The 20,605-nt window shown below is 31.2% G+C and overlaps 1 protein-coding gene across 1 annotated transcript; it reads left to right on the plus strand.

Annotated features, from left to right (window-relative positions):
* The first annotated feature begins 11,896 nt into the window (after positions 1-11,896).
* Positions 11,897-13,637, plus strand: LOC109165086. The gene is made up of 2 exons (XM_019313706.1): positions 11,897-12,338; positions 13,286-13,637. The coding sequence occupies exons 1-2, from the start codon at positions 12,057-12,059 to the stop codon at positions 13,451-13,453; spliced, it is 450 nt and encodes a 149-aa protein (XP_019169251.1). The 5' UTR covers positions 11,897-12,056; the 3' UTR covers positions 13,454-13,637.
* The last annotated feature ends 6,968 nt before the right edge of the window (positions 13,638-20,605 follow it).

Consider the following 20,605-nt stretch of genomic DNA (forward strand, 5'->3'; position numbering starts at 1 on the left):
AACTAACAAAAGCTCCAATTAAGCCTTCATCTCTTTATTTGTATGCAATTAAGTCCATAACTTATTTAATTTGTGCAATTAGCTCAATTTGCAGGTAACATAAAGTAATGGAAGGAGGCATTCAATGCTGCCTGAGAAGGCATTCCTGGGATCACAAAGTACACTATTAGAATATTTGCAGATAGCTTGCAATTATTTGAAGATTAGAATCCATCATTTCCAATGACCAATCTTGTAGTTCTCCCTCAAAAAGATCGAGCTCATGGCAACCAGTTTAGCTGTTGTTATTCGGTTGGTGGTCACTGATGTACAACCAAGTGTTTCAACACTGGTATGCTTAGATCCTTGTCCACAAGGATCAAGCAAGGAAGTACCACCTGGATCAAAAACAAAGTTACTACACCTTTGCCTTGTAGGATTTGCATAGAAGACATCATTCCATTCATATGGAACACTACCAACCCCATTCATTTCACTTGCCATCTTCTCTTTGCCACATGCTCTTAGAATATCAACATGCACTTGATATACCCTGCTTTTAGGTAGGAGTTGAGAATGTCGAGTGTGCAGTTTAAGACATACCGAAAGGAAACCTTCACAAATCTCAACTATGGTGGCTTCTTTCTGCAGTATTTCTTCACACCATTGAGATATATTCCTCCCAACTAGTGCATCAGGGTACTTAAGGCTTTCTTCCACAAATACCAGTCTATTGGTTTTCCTAACAGAAGCATTGATTGTAGGTCTATCAAGTGGTCTACCTAAGCGCAAAATGATAATCTCAGCGATGACACCTTCCATTGCACGAATCTCAACAGCCTTGAGAGTATAACCAACCATTTTCGAGAAAGCAGTGATTGTCACATCATTTCCATCATGCTCAATTTTAGCTTTCCCAATTGGAAGACAGAAACTAGAATCGAGAGCTTCAGCTGATACAGGGAAGGACTCACCTACTATAATCGCCGACTTTGAATCTCCGGCGTAGATCGCTGCTTTTGAATCGTTGGCGAAAATTGCTGCTCCCGAGTCGCCGGCGAAGATCGTCGCTCCTGAGTCGCCGACAGGGATCGATTCATCATCTAGAACCAGAGGAGGAGATCCGTTGAGTCCGAGAGCCATCATCACCTCGTTTTTTAAGCTGGAGAACTCAGCTTCCATCCAAAGCTTAAACGTCTCCATGAAATCCGCAGTAGCCTGAGACTGTGCATCCAATTTGTGGCTCAACTCCACCACCTGAGCTTCAAGCTTGTCCAACCGAGCTTCCATGGTGGATGGGGTAGGTTTTGAGGGAGAGGACTCTGATACCAATTGTAATGAACCTTAGAGTGGAGGCAGGGAAAAGGAAAGAATAGAGCAGAATTGTAAGGGGGGAAGAAGAAGAAGAAGAAGCAGATTTGCAGAAGAAAAAGGTGAAGCGCAAAGAGTAAGAGAGATAAAACAGAGAGAGAATTGAGAGAAGAGAGATGTTAATTGGTTAATCCCAAAACGTAATCCCGAGGCGTTACAGTTGTCTTGTAATTTGCTAGCGCCGGGTGGTCGGAATGGATTATACAGCTAATGAAAATGGTGGAGCTGATTAATCGGACGGGGTGCGGGGTGATCACGCTTTGTAATTACTTTATTGTCTCTTTCTTTATCTCTCTCTCCCTGAAAAGGGAAAAACAAAACCAGTTTTCATTAAAAGCTTCGAGGCAGTGGCTTTGCTCTGATGGCAGCCTTGTCCGCCGTGTTTTTTTTTTCCCGCCTTTTGGATCTCATCTTATGGTGTAAGATTTTTTCTAAATCTGAATCGCTCTTCCTTTTCCGCATTTCAAGCTTTTCCTTCAAGCCTCTATTGACTCTTCTTTTCCCCATTCTCTGATCTCCTTATATACTGTCCAGTCCACTGTGTTGTTCTTCTCAAAGTAAACTTGCTTTTAATCACCGGGAAACAGAAATAATGGATCATAGTATATTTCGTCCAATCAAATACACTGAGCACATAAATGTCGTAAAGCAGATGCTTAAACCCTGTGCCACCACCGTAAAACCAAGTAAGTTGCCATAGGGTCCGAGGACGGTTCGAGTAACGGTGACAGATCTGGACGCCATTGATTCGTCAAGCGATGAGGAGGAGTTTTTTTCGTACCCAGCAACGCAGAAAATCTTAATAATAATAAAAAATAAAAAAAAAAAAACACAAATTGCCAGAGAAAAGAATCAGCTTTCTAGGATCATCGCCTCCTCCTCCGCCAACATTTTTCGGCAGAATATAATTCCTGACAGACCCATCACTTGTTGAAAACATGTTTCAAAGGTTATGCGAAAAAATTTTTATGGTTTAGGCATCAAAACAACAAAGGTCAGGGTGCGGCATGAAGAATCGCTATTAGTTCATGGTGCGGAATGAAACTTGAGCCTTTCTTTTTCTTGCTTAGAGTTAAAAAAAAAAAAAAAAAAAAAAAAAAAAAAAACTCTGCACGCCACCAAAGTGGACCGAACAAGAGAGCTTACAAAAGTTTGGACGCACCTATTACCGGGTGCTCTGATACCATTATGAGTTATCTGGTAACATGTTATAAACTAATATTTGGTCAGGATCACTCAATTGGGCTCTAATATACATGAGTCAAACCAAACGGGCTACGGGCTTACGAAAGCTTGGATTCATCGATAACCAGGTGCTCTGATACCATTATGGGTGCTCTGATACCATGTTATAAACTAAGATTGGACCAGGGGCATTCAATTGGGCTATAATACATATGGGTTAAACCACACTAAAGATTGAATCCAACTAATTAACTAGTCTAACACATATCCTTAATACTAATGCAACAAATACACCATCAACAAGCAGACAAATGGAGACTGTACATAACAAACCTACCAAATCAAACACCCGAGAAAGTAGGGGATCTAAGACAGACGTACAAAAAGAAACTGAATTTCTGAAATACATCAATAGTGTATTTGAAAAGGTAAAAGTGTTGAAGCATTACTTACAATAGCTCCTATAGCTACAGATATTGAGTTTGATCAACTTCTTTCTGCAAGTCCTGAAGATTTTGATCTTCAAAACATTGAAGGTTTTGCACCTATTGCAAAGGTTGTGGACTACTTTAACAAAGTTGATGAAGATGTTGCTGATAGAGTTATTGTTGATGATGAAGTACAGAACATTGATTAATTGATTTCTTTTCTTTTTTAACCAAGATTAATTAACTTCTAATGTACATATTGTCGTGTGATATCTAAAATATGATCGAGTTTTCTATCACATAACAGTATTCAATTTACATTTCTATTACAAGTTGTGCAACACCTACCACTGGAGGGAGGTTCTCCACTTTTGCAACCACAGTGGCGTATGAGATCTCAAACCTTAGACAATGTAGTATCTTCTGTACCCTTCATGACTTGCATTGTGGGTTGTTTCAATAATCTAAAAAGTTAGCGCATCTTTCAATTGAAAAAATAAGACCATCTGGCAAACTCCAGTTTGCTGTGGAATTTGCTTTTTTTTTTTCATCCAACTTACAAAAATAAATAAATAAATAAATAAACTGTATAGATAAGACTCCTTAAATAAATGAAGGCTCCTCTCCCTTGCCCAAGGTTGAAAGTGAAGGGGTGTTGAACTCCCATTAATAGAGAGAGCTCAACGCCCCTTCATTCTTATTACATTTTCGATGTGGGATCATAAATGATGTCATATCCTTTATTGTTATTATTATTATATTATGAGTTAATATCATATGGGGTCTTCCGAGTATAGTGATTTTGTCACGTGTAGTCCTAAATTTTTAATCAAATTATTATAATTTGTGGTCCAAATTAACCATCCATTGTCCTTCAATTATCAAATTTTAACAAGTCGTGGTCCTAATAGGAGGACTAGTGCTGGTTAAATTTTAAAAGTTGAAGGACCATTGGTGGTTACTTGGACCACAGATGATAACAATTTAAAAATCGGTTTAGGACTAAACATGGTAAGATCACTATACTCGGAGGACCCCGAATGGTATTGACTCTTATTATTATTATTATTATTATTATTATTATTATTATTATTATTATTATTATTATTATTATTATTATTATTGTTGTTGTTGTTGTTGTTATTGTTATTGTTATTGTTATTGTTATTGTTATTGTCCTACATCCGATTTATTTTATTTTATTATTCCATAATAAAATTAATAATAATAATAATAATAATAATAATAATAATAATAATAATAATAATAATAATCCCACTATTATCCTCAATAGTTGAGGTTTTTTCTCCAGTTGAGATTTTTTCTCCAGTTTTTTATGGGTCCCAAGATCCACTTCATCATCCACTATCTCACTCAATCACAAAAATTCTTCCTTACATTAGTTTGAAGTTTTTTTTTTCAAACTTTTCGTGGACCCGTTATTTTACTATCCTATATTTTTATTTATTTATTTATTTATTATCATATTAAAAATTATAATTATAATTATAATTATAATTATAAAATTCATCAAATTTTATTGTTAATTATAAATTTAATAATAATATTAGTAATAATTATAAAAATTTAATTTAATTGAAAATTGTGAATTTAATAAATAAAATAAAAAATAAATTTAAATTTAAATTTAATAATAGTTTATTATCAATTAAATTAAAAATATAAAATAAAAAAATTAAACACATGATTTGCAACGGCCAATTCTGAAAAAAAAAAAACAAAAAAAAAAAAAAAAACAAACAAACAAACAAACTTAGACTGGCTCGGAGGTGTGGTTTACCAACCCACCCGATTGTATCTCTGTTTTGTTGAATGCTTAATGAAATCGTTCTGTTTTTGTTTAAAAAAAAAACAAAACAAAACAAAAAAAAAAAAACAAAAAAAAAAAAAAAAAAAACTTAGACTTCATTTCATTTCTGGCGGCCATTTTGAAATGCCTCAATGTAGATTTTATGCTTTTGTTTTCTTAAAAATTCTAACAAAATCTCTATGTTTGCATGGAGAACTCACATCCGAAATCTCCTACCTCACATTTGCTAAAAATCCACAATGTTAGTTTTTACTATTCCAAAAATCAAGAACAGTTCCCTATTGGGGATGCTTAAGAGTTAGAACATCCATATTAGGTGGGTTTTTTTCTTAGTTTTTTGTGAGCCCTAGTATCCACTATCTCATTCAATCATAAAAATCATTCACCATATTAGTTTGAAGTTTTTTCTCAGTTTTTTTGTGAACCCACCATTTTCTATCCTATATTTTAATTATTTCTTTATTTATTTAAATTATAAATTTATAATTATGAAAATTAATTAAAATAAATATACTTACATTTAATTAAAATGATAATTATAAATATCTAAATTAATTTCCGTTGTTGATCTATTTATTTTTAATTGTAATTAAATAATTCAAAATTTAATTCAAAAATATATATTACATAATTGAAATTTATGAAAAAATTAAAATATAAATAATAAAACAATAAAAAACAAACAAATTAATTGTTAACAAAAAAAAATGGATGTGTTGCTACAATTCTGCAAACCAGATATGAAGTTAAAAAAATAAAAACAAAGAAAGATTGAGAGTGGCCGCCATGCGGGTAAGGGCTCATGTAAGGGTTCAGGTGCGGGAATGATTTTCCGTGCGGTTGGACGCACCTTAAGCATTAAGGTGGTGCACATCAAATATACAGATCACCACGCACCTTAAGTACACAAACAAAGCACCTAAGAACACGAATCACTCACCTTAAGTACACAAACCACGCACTTTAAGCACACAACAAAGCACCTTAAGAACACAAACCACACACCTAAGATTTTAAAATGGCTCACATTAAGCACAGAACACACACACCTTAAACACATAACCCACGCACCTTAAGTTTTAACAACTACTCACATTAAGCACAAAATTCATGCACCTTAAGCACAAACTCACGCACCTTAAGCACAAAATCCACGCACCTTGAGCACAAATCTCACGCACCTTAAGCACAAAACTCACGCACCTTAAGTTTCAACAACTACTCGCATATTTGAAATGCCCCAATGTAGATTTTGGTAATGTTTCCAAAATAAGCTCCTAGTTTAAAATAAGAACTTATTTTGGAACGCTACCTAAGATAGCGTTTCAAAATAAGCTACAAGCTTCCTGACTTTTTTTTTTTTTTTTCCATCTTTGTCTTTATTATTTTAAAGAAATGACATTATTTACCTTTCCTAATTAAAATCCTTTTCTTTTCTCCTTTATCAACTTCCACAGCAATTATTATTATTATTATTATTATTATTATTATTATTATTATTATTATTATTATTATTATGGGATGATGGAGATTCGCAACAATATTGCTACTTCATTATAGGATGCTAGATCATGATTATGCTAATAGTTTTATTTCAAAATGTTAATTATTTTTTTAAAGACAAAATGTTAAATTTAAATATGTAAACAAACTACTTTTTATTTTTGAAAATATCCTTTTTAGGCTTTTTACATTTATTAGCTTATCAAAAAGCTAATTTACCAAACACTTTCAATTATAACAGCTATTCAGTTTTCAACTCCTAGCTTATAGTTTTTCAACTTTCAGCTCCGAGCTTATAACTTTTCAGCTAGGTTTGCCAAACGGAGCCTCCAAAATTCTACTCCCTAATCTTTACTCAATGATGTGGCAAACAAGGATAAGATATTTTAATCATGTGAATCCCAAGAAAAGTGTCTATATCTAAAATTTATGAGAGAAGGTAAAAGTTGAGAGTAAAAAGTGGAACTAGGTATAATATTTTTCCTTTAATAATTTGCCCACATTTTGAAATAAGAAGATTCTTTGACAAATATCAAAAACTATGCACTACACAAATCTAACACGTATTCTTTAATTAAATTAGCGATAAATATCCAAAAATCCAAGTCAGATTTCTCATGTTACAACCGACAACTGTCCGTCACCCGCAGGAACCAAACTCAATCCAGTACAGCGTCACCCCAGCCCCCGGTTTTTCTTGCACACCACGCCGGTTAGCATCTCCGGTCGCCGGTAGTTTTGGATAAAACCAGAGGAAGCTGTCAATAATTATCCAATAATAATCCATCAAACAACTCCCCTATAAAACTCGAGGACTTTGAGGCTATATATGCTCTTTCTCGAAACCGTGTTTTTGTGTCGTGAAGATTACAACGTCGGGAATTACATGAGTGGCGGCGGCGTCGGTCGGGCGGCGATAAGGGTGGTTCAGGGGATGAATAAGGACCAGCTGGTCCCCAAGTACGGCGCCGGCGGGGATCACTCGGCGGGATTCGAGGCTCTTAAGGACGCCGCTTGCGGCGGCGACGTGGGTGGTTCGATGGCCACGAGGTTTTCCGGCGTCATTGATTCTTGCGCTTTGAAGGCTTCTAAAGCCGACGAGAAGCTGAAACAGGCTGAGGAATCTCTCCGGACCGTCATGTACCTGAGCTGTTGGGCTCCGACATAGCATCCGTACAAGGCTGAAGGCTCTTCTTGTTTGTTTGTTTCTTTATTATTTAAAAAAAATAAAAAAAATTAATCTCCATTTTATGTTTTTACAAAAGGAATTGGAATATGTAAATATGTTATAGTTTTTGTACAAGTGACAATGAATATATGCACATTATTTATTAATATCAACATGGTTTTAAATTTTAATCATCTCGAATAAAAAACATTAGAAAAATTTTACAATTAGAATAATGAAAATTAAATACCATCTCTTATAAATATAAAATTGATATAAAAAAAATTATCGTCTAATCAGCTAATTAATTAATAACAAGATCTTGAGATTAATCAGTTTGTACTATAAGATAATTGTATTCTCAATACTTAAACACGAAATTGGTATAAATACTGAACATCTTATACACACTCCATGTGTGTTATGCTAGTTTGTTATAATAATAATAATAATAATAATAATAATAATAATAATAATAATAATAATAATAATAATAATAATAATAATAATAATAATAATAATAATAATAATAATAATATTATTATTATTATTATTATTATTATTATTATTATTATTATTATTAGTAATATTAAACCAAGTAGTTAGTTAATTGGTTAAAAATAATGAGAGTAATTATAGGTGCAGTACATGGCCATGATGTTAGCTTTACCTGGAGCATTAATTCTTTAATTTTAGTTATCTTATCTAGTATAAATAGTCTTTGTATTCAAGCTTTTATTATCAATCAAGTGTTAAGCATTCCTCCCCCTCTCTCTCTTCTCAAATATATATTATATATATATTATAGATATATTATATTATATTTAATATATATTATATTAAATATATTATATTTAATATATCTAACATTTGGTATCAGAGTCAGTCAACCTTTCAAACCCGAGATATTTTCCGTAGTGAAATATGGCTGCAAATTTCAATATTGTATGGACGGGTCCCAAATTGGACGGGAAACTCGATTACAATTATTGGCAAATTATGATGTCCACACATTTGCAAGCTCAAAATCTTTGGAGCTTTGTTGATCCCGATCTACCCGAAGGAGCTGATGCAGCCGCTATACGGCGAGATAAATTGGTCTTGGGTCAGATTCACCAAGGTGTTCATTATTCCATTTTTGGGCAATTAGCTCGTGCTCAAACAGCAAAACAAGCTTGGGACATCTTAAAGGTGTCACACAAAGGAGTCGATCGGGCACAGAAGTCTAAGTTGCAGTCGTTGAGAAGGTTGTACGATAATTGTGAGATGACCTCTACAGAAACAATAGATATGTATTTCACTCGTCTTATTGATATGGTGAATAAGATGAGGTTATACGGAGATACGACTGAAGATGGTGCAGTGGTTGAAAAAGTTCTTCGAACTATGCCGATGAAGTATGACCATGTGGTGGCTTCAATCACAGAGTCACACAAAACTGAGCTCTTATCAATTGCAGAGTTGAAAGGTATGGTAGAAAGTCATATTGACAGGATTGCGTCAAAAACGGAACCACTAGCAGAAGAAGCTTTGAAGAGTCAAGTCACCCTTAATGTGACTGGCACTAATCAAAGAGGTGGAGGATCTGGTAGAGGTCGTGGAAGAGGAAGAGGAGGTTCTGGTGGAAGAGGTCGTGGTAACTTCAACCAAGGAGGAGGACGTGGTAACTCCAACCAAGGAAGAGGTGGAGGTAATACCAAACAAGGTAAATTTCCATTTCATTGCTACAATTGTGGCAAGTATGGGCACAAGATTGCAGATTGTTGGTATAATGAGGACAACAATCGTGAAAATCAAGCAAACATTGCTGAAAACACTACTGAAAAGTCTGGTGAGAGTTCTGAAACTTTACTTTTAGCCAGCGATAGTTTTTCTGCAGATAAGAACATATGGTTCTTGGATACTAGGTGTAGTAACCATATGTGTGGGAAGAAAGAATTGTTTTCTGAACTGGATGAATCAGTCCGGTCTGGAGTGACATTTGGCAATAAGTCAAAAGTGCCAATTTTGGGAAAAGGTAAAATCTCTATTCAGTTGAAGGATGGTACTCACAATTTTATATCCGATGTGTTCTATATTCCTGAACTACACCAAAATTTGTTGAGTTTGGGTCAGTTGTCAGAAAAAGGATATAAGATACATATTGCTCAGGGGTGTTGTACCATTGAAGATGCTAAAGGAGTTTTGATTGCAAAGGTAAATATGTCCCAAAATCGACTATTTCCTTTGAAAATTAAGCATACTCTCCTTGATTGCTTTAATTCTGAAGTTTGTGATGATAATTGGTTATGGCATATGCGGTTTGAGCATTTTCATTTCTCTGGATTAAACTATCTTGCGAGAAAGGAACTTGTTTCTGATTTACCTGTTGTGAATGTCCCTGATCGTATCTGTGAGATTTGTGTGATTGGGAAGAAGCATAGAGATCCCTTTCCCGTGGGCAAGTCAAGGAGAGCTACAAAACAGTTGGAGATTATTCACTCAGACCTGTGTTCGTTGGAGGTTCCCTCACATGGAGGTTGTAAGTACTTTATTACTTTCATTGATGATTTCAGTAGAAAAACATGGGTTTACTTTCTGAAGCAAAAGTCTGAAGCATGTGATGTTTTCAAACAATTTAAGGCTTTTGTTGAGAAGCAAAGTGGTTATGAAATTAAAATTTTGAGAACTGATAGAGGTACAGAATATATTGCCTGTGATGATTTTCTGAAGAAAAAGGGTACCCAACACCAGATGACAGCTAGATACACTCCACAACAAAACGGAGTGGCTGAGAGGAAGAATAAGTCTATCATGGATATGGTAAGGTGGATGTTGAAATCCAAGAATCTGCCTAAGCCTTTTTGGGCAGAAGCTGTTGCTTGTGCTGTCTATGTGTTGAATAGGTGTCCAACTAAAAGTGTCAGTGATAAGACACCCGAAGAAGCATGGAGTGGGAGAAAACCCTCTATCAAATATCTCAAGGTTTTTGGATGTTTGGCATATGCACATGTGCCAGATCCATTGAGAAAGAAGTTGGATGATAATGGTGAGAAATGCATATTCATTGGTTATAGTGACGCTTCAAAGGCTTATAAACTATACAATCCTGAAACTAAAAAGGTTGTTATAAGTCGTGATGTCACTTTTGATGAATATGGTGCTTGGGATTGGTTAGCTAAAGATGAAAGTTCAGTTGTTATTCCTGCTGTTGAAAATATTGTTGAAGAGCAACCGATTCCAGATAATGTCCAGTCTCCTTCACAGCCAGAGTCGTCAGTTTGACGATCTCAGCGCGAGCGCCACTTACCAGCTCGCTTGCAAGATTATGTTTTGGGTCATGATAATGACTTGTCGGATGAAGAGATTATTCAATTTGCTCTTTTTGCAGATTGTGACCCTTAATCTGTTGAGGAGGCTGCTACAGAAATTCATTGGCTTAAGGCGATGGATGAGGAGATTCGTGCCATTGAAAAGAGTGGTACCTGTGAGTTAACAGATTTACCTCCTAGGAAGAAGTCAATTGGAGTAAAGTGGGTTTATAGAACGAAATACAAGTCAGTATATCCAACTTGAAGACGGAGACATTTCTTAAATTGAAGAAAGAGATATTGGGATGACCAGTATATCCAACTTGGTTTAAAGGAGGCAATGTTATAATAATAATAATAATAATAATAATAATAATAATAATAATAATATTATTATTATTATTATTATTATTATTATTATTATTATTATTATTATTATTATTATTATTATTATTAAACCAAGTAGTTAGTTAATTGGTTAAAAATAATGGGAGTAATTATAGGTGCAGTACATGGCGATGATGTTAGCTTTACATGGAGCATTAATTCCTTAATTTTAGTTATCTTATCTAGTATAAATAGTCTTTGTATTCAAGCTTTTATTATCAATCAAGTGTTAAGCATTCCTCCCCCTCTCCCTCTTCTCAAATATATATTATAGATATATTATATTATATTTAACATATATTATATTAAATATATTATATTTAATATATCTAACATAGTTTATCTTGACTTATATAGATTTTTAAATTTTCATTCTTTTTATTATATATATATATATATATATATATATATATATATATATATATATATTAACATTGTACTAAAATACATACTTTTTAAATAACTACACGTCTACAATGGACAAAAATTTGTATATCACTAATTTAATTCTTGCTAATAACATTTCGGTGGAACCTCTCGCACATGCTCTTCTTAATGCAATTTATCTCAATTAGTTTTTTTTTTCTTTTTTAATAACCTCAATTAGTTATTATAAAAAATGGTTTATATAGTACACACTTTTGGATAATGCTTTGGTTCCCCAATAATAATTTTTTAATATGCAATGTGAAGGTATTTCTTGGAGTAGTCCATACGTGGAGTGAAAATCCAAAATTCCAAATGATAGGAGCTCAATTTCCACCACACAACCTAATCATCATAGCAAGCGTTCATTATATCTAGATAGACCTATACATATATACATATATATTATCATCATCAAACTTCTCTAGAACCCATCCATTTCTGGATCCATTATATTCTTCAGCTCAAAGTTCAACAAACATTAAATCATGAATGCACTCAAACTTTACAAGCTGGGAAATCAGCACGCATTGCTTTCATGGAGTTATTCAGCCGCCCCAAGATCACCGGCAAGAGTACCGCGTGCTTACACTGTTCTTGCGCCGCTCAAGAGGCCGAGAAATCTCCGAGTAAAAGCGAGTAGCTCCGGCGCCGGCGCCGGCGGAGAAGGACAGAATTCTAGCCGGCGTACTTTCTTGACGCTTGAAGAAGCCGGCCTGGTTGAAATCTCCGGCCTCGACGCTCACGAGCGCTTCCTCTGCCGTTTAACGGTACGTATTCGCTTGCGTCATATCTTCCTGCCAGTATTATATAATTGCAATTGAAATTTGAAATTTTATTACTCCATTAAATTTGGATGTGAGAGTTAATTAAATTATATCCTAAGACATGTCTCAATTGACTTATGAATATATCCTAAAATGTTTGTACATAAGTATATCAAATTTATACCTCTATTTTTTGGTCATTGAAAGATTCAAATCTACAATTAATGGCAGCTAACAAAACAAAACTTAATAAACTTATTTTAAATAGAGTTAATTCTCAAAATAATCCTCCGACTATATTCTTTTTTTAAATTGGTTCCTTAACTTTTAATTGCACCCAAAGTGGTCCTCCGACTATTGAATTTTATGTTAAAATGGTCCGCCGTTAACTTTGGTGTTAAGTGGTGTTAAAATGAAGGGCAAAATGGACAATTTATATTGTTTGTTGTTTATAATTTATAGTATGAGTAATGGTTACTTTTGATCTTATGAGATTTGTGTCATTTCTATGCCCTTGTGATTCTAGTCGTCGAATCACGTTAGATTGTTCATAACTGAATGGTTTAGACTCCAATCCAAGTTGTCCATAGCCGACTGGTTTTATTTAGACCAAGAAGGTCAATATGTAACTCTATCAAAAGTCAAACTTGAAATCTTGCGTTACCAAACCAACTATTTTACTAACTTGGTTAGGGTTCTCAAGTTTATTAGATTTTACCATACAATCTGTGAGTGACCAAAATTTATGAACATAATGTCTATTCACATGGCATGGTCTTGTACAAAAGTGTGATTTTTTGTCTATAAAATTTGATCATTCGCAAGTTATGGACAAAATTTGATAATATTTCACTTGATTTTTATTCAAGAATGCCAAAAGTTTGAAAAAAGCATAAGTCGTACAGTTTAGTGTTTTAATATTTATTTATGTTTTAAATTTGATGTTACAGATATCATCACTAAATTTACTGAAAGTAATATCAGAGCAAGAAGGGTGTCCAATCGAGGAGCTGAATGCAGGAAGAATATGTGATTGGTTTTTGAAAGACAAGCTCAAGAGAGAGCAGAATTTGGAGTCTGCAGTTCTTCAATGGGATAGCTCTGAATTCCAATTTTAAAACCCTCCTCTCTCTTTTATTTCTTAATATTTTTTTCTTTACTTTTTGTCAATCTAAACATGCTTTTATTTACATATTTATTTAATTTTGATATGGTGCAAATATGCCTCTATAATTTTTTATTTTATTTTACTTTTTTACATTTATGCTTTTATTAGTAATACTAGAAAATTCCTTCTATTTTTTTTTTCTAAATTATGTTTCTTTACTTTTTGTCAATCTACAGGATATAGTGGTGTTCAGGGATAATTTTACACTTGCTTGCTTAGTTTCCAGTGGCCTTGATTCAAAACCATCAATTACAAAATACAAATATTTGATATTAATTTGTTAAATTTTAAAAATTTGAATACAACTATGCATAATTATCACAAAACACAAATATTTGAGTTTTTTTTTTTTTTTGACCAAGTTTTAAAGGGTTAGATATAATTGTTCACAAGGCATAAATGTTTAAGACTTTGTTGTCATGATCAGACACAATATCAAAAATGGAATAACATTCCTGGTGGTAAGCCTATACACATATACCTTTATATGGTAAGTCTTTTTATTGTTTGGAATTGTTGTCTCTTTGTTTATCAATTTGCTCTAACGCATTAGGGGAATATTCTGGTCTGGATGCACATCGTGAGCCACTGCATGCATCAAGCGAAAGCTTTAATGATCGTGATGGAAAGCTGGTTGGGGGTTTTGAGTGTACAAGCGGAAATGCTAAAATAAACAGTTCAAAAGAGCGAATTTCAAAAATTCCAGTACAGGGAATAGAATCGATCATCCATGACCAGAGGCTCGAAACTGCTTGGTTACACACAATGGAGAAAGGCACTCCTGGTTCACTGAGTCGCCTTAAACTTGAGAGGAACCAGGGGTTTCCTCCGGTCAAGAAGAGGGCTGAAGATAAGAAAAGACCAAAATGCCCCTACTGAATCGGAATCTTCACTGGCTGGTTGATGGAAGACGGTCGGAGGGACTAAATCTTCTAAAAACAATTAACAAATAACACATACTTTTGAGGGACAAAATTGAAAAGTCATTAACATTTATTATGTTGTATTAAAAACCATGCAAAAAGCAAATGAGAGGGACGGAGGGATATTATAAAGTATAATTGATTTTGTAGTAATAATATTACATATATTGTTTTCAAAAAAATAATATTACATGTATTAGTACAAAATAGATTATACACGCCTTAATAGTTAATAATTAATAATAATTATTAATATTAATATATTATTGTTTAATAATTATTTATGATAATCATTATGATGATTTTCATCTCCTTCTTCCTGTAACTTTTATGATAATTTTATGATAATCTATATACATATTGAATTGTTATACTTAATGTATAATATTATTGATACAAAATTAATTATACTTACCTTTTTTTTTGTGCAAATACTTAATTTAATAATTAAATATTAATATAATTGCTTAATTTTTATTTATTGTAATTATTATGGTGATTCTCATTCCATTCTTCCATGTAATTATTATGGTAATATTATGGTTATATATATATATATATATATATATATATATATATATATATATATATAAAGTATAATATTATTATAATTATAACTAAGGAATAAATTTTTTCGGCATAATGTACTATAATTATTAATCCGTTTTATTTTTATACTTTTCCAAATATAATTTATATATATCTAATTGATTTTTAGACTGATATATATAAATTATACATTTCAATAATTTTTTTACCTTACCATAATTCCTCATTTTTTATTGTATCTCTTTTTTTTTTTTCTTTTCTTTTTTTTTTGGACTCCTACTTTCGTTTTACTCAATGAAATAAATGCCTAAAGTACTGCTTGAACAATAAGGGTATGATTGATTCGACTCTACGAGGTGTTAGGGTTAAAAGATTGAGATAATCTTTGTTTTTGTTTTTGTTTTTTGTTTTTTATTTTTTGTTTTTTTTTTTCCGAAGACAATTGTAATGAGCTGCTATAAATATATATTTTTAGGTTTATTTCATTGGGCTTTGTAAATATTTATTTATTTATTTATCTTCTACATGTATCTATATTAAATGACATGTATACAATATATTTGGACTATGCATATTACTGACATATTTTATGTATGTGTAATTTGGATAATTATGTTTATATTGTAAGTACATTTGATTTATTTAAATTTAAATGTTTTAAAATCACGTGTTGTATCTAATAACACAATGTTTTATAATATTTTTTTTTTTTTGTAAAATATTGTGACGATCAATATAAATAAACAATTTAATATTACAAGAGAACAAATATTATATTTCGCAATGAATTTTGAGGATTAATGTTTTATTCTATCATTTTATTTTTAAATCGTATCAACAATAAAATTATTTAAATTTTTTGTTGTACATCGCACTGGTAGAATATATATATTAAAAATTTTAATGGCAACAAATTTCATATAAAATGAAAATATATTATTCTAATAAAATAAAATGAAAATTTCAAGTTTGAAATTGAAATGTGGAACTTATTCTAATTAGATAGAATTGAAGTGTTCTATTTAATTTAATATCTTGATATTGTAGATATCTTTAAAATTTATTTATTTTGTATTTCAGTTCAAAAATTTTAAAATTGAAATAATTTTATTTTATTCAAATTTAATTGTATATATTTTCAATCTTATATTTAAGTTACAGTAAATTAAAGCTAAGATTAATATTTGTATTGATTTAAGCTTAAAATAATGATAATGATTTATGGTTGTAATGATTTATATTAGGGAAAATGACACTTTTTCTCCTGAGTTATATACTTATAGCACTTTTTTCCCCTCATTTATTTAGGTAAGCACATTAGCCCCCTCAATTATTCTAAAAGTGGTGCCTTTTCCCCCTAAAATATTAAATTGACATTTCTATCCTTAAAGTAAACATTTTATTTATTTTACTTCTCCAACAAATTATTGCGTATACGTAGGGATGACCACGGTTCGGTTTGAACTGAACCGGACACTAAAGCAATCGAATTAAAAGTTTCCGGTTATGATTCAGATCTAGAACCCAATATTTAGATGTCAATTTATTAAAATTATGTATAAAAAATTTGAATCTTGAACCGTAAACCGGCGGTTTCGGATTCGGTTCGTGATTTTGAACTGTCTTTATTTTAAAATTTTAGTTTTTATTTTAAAATAGTCTAAATTCAACAATAAATGTATTTTATTTTTTTTCAGTTCGGAACATGAACCGTCCGTTCCGGTTCACGATTTTAATAAACTCTAAATATCGGGTTTCGATTCTAAATTGTAATTGAAATATTTCGGTTTGGTTGCTATAGTGTTTGTTTGGTTTGAACCAACTTATGGTCATAATTTGTTGGAGAAAAAAAAATGAAATATTTATTTTAAGGGTAAATATGTCCATTTAACATTTCAGGGGGAAAAATAGCCACTTCAATAATTCAGGGAGAAAAAATGCTATAAGTATATAACTTAGGGGGGAAAGTGCCATTTTCCCTTTATATTAATACTATAGTAATGATATATGCTCAAAATATCATAACATAAATTAAATTAAATTATATTAAAGAATGAATTGTACTCTAAATAATAGTAATGATTCATAGTTTTAATGATTTATGTTCAATATAGTTACGGATCGGACTATATTAATCTATATAAATTTAATACTCCGTAATTAAATTCTTTTCATTTGTACATGCATTTTCCTTAATTATAACTAATAAAATAAGAAATATAATTAAGGATAAAATATTATAAAATTAACAAAATATGTATTCATAAATATTGTAATTTTTTTTTTTAAAAAAATACATACATTTTTTTTTTAAATACATACATATATACATATATACTTATGCACTATATTAATAATACAAAAACTAAATAATGTTAATTTTTTCACCCGTGCATTGCAAGGAATGGATTATAAATACCATATTTATTTTAGTAATACTATAATTACATAAATCATATTATATATCGATCTTTTTAAGATAATTACAGACAAACGAGTCATATATTATTTAATTAATTGAGTGATACTTTTGCACTAATCTTATAATCAAACAAATGTACACGTTCAATATTAGAATATTTTATATTTTATCTTTAATTTAATTATCTAAATATATAATAATAAAAAAAAAATTATACATGCATCGCACGGTTAATTGAGCAATTATTTGCTTGAGTTCAAGAAAGGATAAATCAGAAAACAAAATCGATCCAATTAATTTCATCAATTGCACTATATAATATTCGATAATCGATATTATAACTTATATAATTGTATATCAATCCAAATATTCTTAAAATATTATAACAAAATCAATTTCATGCAACGCCCGTGTGAAAATACTAGTAAACCTAATGTTATATACTACATTATTAAATTACTATACGTGGCTCGGTGTGTTGGATAGGAATGAGAAAGATTAGATACGTTCTCTGCTTATAAAGGAAGACAACTTTGCTCGTTTTCTCAACCAATAAATAGAAGGAGAGTCACCGTCAATAGAGAAAGACAGTCGAGAACTTCCTTGTTGTCTTCGATCGACATGTTAAGGGTCCCGGTCTTTATCCAACCAGGGATATTCGTCCTCATCAGGCTAAGGGTCCCCGTTCTTATCCGACCAGGGCTCCTAATCATTTTCGTGATAAGGATCGTTGTTCGCGTCCGACCAAGGAACTTTACCCTAAAGAGATCTTAAGTTCTCAAGGATGTTTCAATTCTCAAAGCGTGCAAATGGCGTGTTTCCTCAACATTTTGATCACTTTAAATATTTCTTGCATTAAATAAAATGCTTGTAATTGTTTATCCAATCCATTGTTTAATGGAAAAGGAGTAAATGATTAGCAATAATTTGTACTTGTGCTCGTGGTTGTAAAATCTTTCATTATGGGACCGAAAGGGCACTTGGGGTCCAAAATTAATTCTATTTAATATTTTGCCGTGTTTATTGTTAATTTTACACTTGATTACCTAGTTCTCTGTGGCCTGGGTTCAAAAACCATCAATTGCAAAATACAAATATTTGATATTAATTTATATTTTAAATATAACCGCTATGCATAATTGTAACAAAACATAAATGTTTGAGATTTTTTTACTAATTTTTAAAGACTTAAATATAATTGTTCACAAGGCATAAATGTTTAAGATTTTTCTGTCAATGAGCTTAATATATAACAACACATTTGGTCCCTGATTGGGAATGAAATAAAATTCTTGAGAATAGGCCAATACACTTTTGTCTGGTAAGTCATTTTAATTTGAGAATGACCTATAGCTTTGTAAGAGTATATCTATTTCGAAGAAGGGAGAAGGAGCTATGAATAGTATATTTTTGTAATGCCTAATTTACCTTTTGAATATTTTGGTTATAGGTTAAAATTTTATTATTATTATTATTATTATTATTATTATTATTATTATTATTATTATTATTATTATTATTATTATTATTATTATTATTATTATTATTATTATTATTTTACAAATGTTCAGTGATATATCATTCAAAATAAAGGGTAATTATGTTTTTATTTTTATTCCATTTCTATTTTAAACCAAGGGAAAATGGCACTTCTTCCCCCTAAGTTATATACTTATAGCACTTTCTTCCCCTCAATTATTCAAGTGGCTGTTTTTCCCCCTAAAATGTTAAATAGACATATTTACCCTTAAAATAAATATTTCATTTATTTTCATTCTCCAACAAATTATGACAATAATTTGGTTCAAACACTATAACAACCAATTACAATTTAGAATCGAAACTCGATATTTAGAGTTTATTAAAATCGCGAACCGGAACGGACGATTCATGTTCCGAACTGAAAAAATAAAATACATTTATTGTTGAATTTAGACTATTTAAAATAAAAAATAAAATTTTAAAATAAAGACGGTTCAAAATCGCGAACCGGATCCAGAACCGCCGATTCACGGTTCAAGATCCAATTTTTTTTATTCATAATTTTAATAAATTGAAATCCAAATATTAGGTTCTAGATCTGAATCATAACCGGAAACTTTTAATTCAATTGCTATAGTGTCCGGTTCAGTTTGATCTGAACCGTGGTCATCCCTACGTATACGTGATAATTTGTTGGAGAAGTAAAATAAATAAAATGTTTACTTTAAGGGTAGAAATGTCAATTTAATATATCAGGGGGAAAAATCACCACTTTTAAAATAATTGAGGGGGCTAATGTGCTTACCTAAATAAGTGAGGGGGGAAAATGACTATAAGTATATAACTAGGGGGAAAAAGTGCCATTTTCCCTTAAACCAAACATTGTAATAAAATTTAGATTCTATATATTCATTGCTCATTCTATTCCCTACGAAATATATTTGTATTCTTTCAAAATTCCTTATGTGAATTAAATTTGCAATAGTTGACCTACATAGTAATATATATATATATATATATATATATATATATATATATATATATATATAGTAATTTCATATACACACACTATGTAATTAATTAATGCATGGAAATATTTATAAGGTAATAGTAATTGATGATAATATTAATATATAGTGATATATGATTTTTGTATATACCTAATAATATATACTACATAATTAAATTACTATATCTGTTTGTCAAAAGAAAAAAAAAAAAAAAAAACTATATGTGTTTGTGCGTTGGATAGGAGGGAGAGGGACTAGACTTGTCCTCAACCAATATAGGAAGGCACCTTTGTTCGCATCTTCAACCAACAAACGTGAGGAGAGTCCTCATATGACCGGGGATCCTTATCCCTATCACACTAATGACATGTTTGGTTCATGGAATAGGTCAGGAATGGAATAGCATTCCTTGAAATAGACATATTTCATCGTTTGGTTGGATCATTTTGTCATAGGAATAATATGCCTAGAAATGAGCTATTACCTTCGTAAGGGGAATAACCATTCTTAGGGGGGGGGCCTTGGTATTAGCTATTCCCATGCCCTTGGAAATAACTTTTATTTTACAAATACCAAAAATACCCTTTGCACATTACATAATATTTATATTTATTTAATAAATATAATGTATTATATAAATGTATATATTTAATTAAATTATAATTTTTATCTATCAAATAAATATATATATTGAAATAAATTATTTGTGTGTGTGT

Source organism: Ipomoea nil, unplaced genomic scaffold (assembly GCF_001879475.1).
Source record: "Ipomoea nil cultivar Tokyo-kokei standard unplaced genomic scaffold, Asagao_1.1 scaffold0317, whole genome shotgun sequence".
NCBI classification, from domain to species: Eukaryota; Viridiplantae; Streptophyta; class Magnoliopsida; order Solanales; family Convolvulaceae; genus Ipomoea; species Ipomoea nil.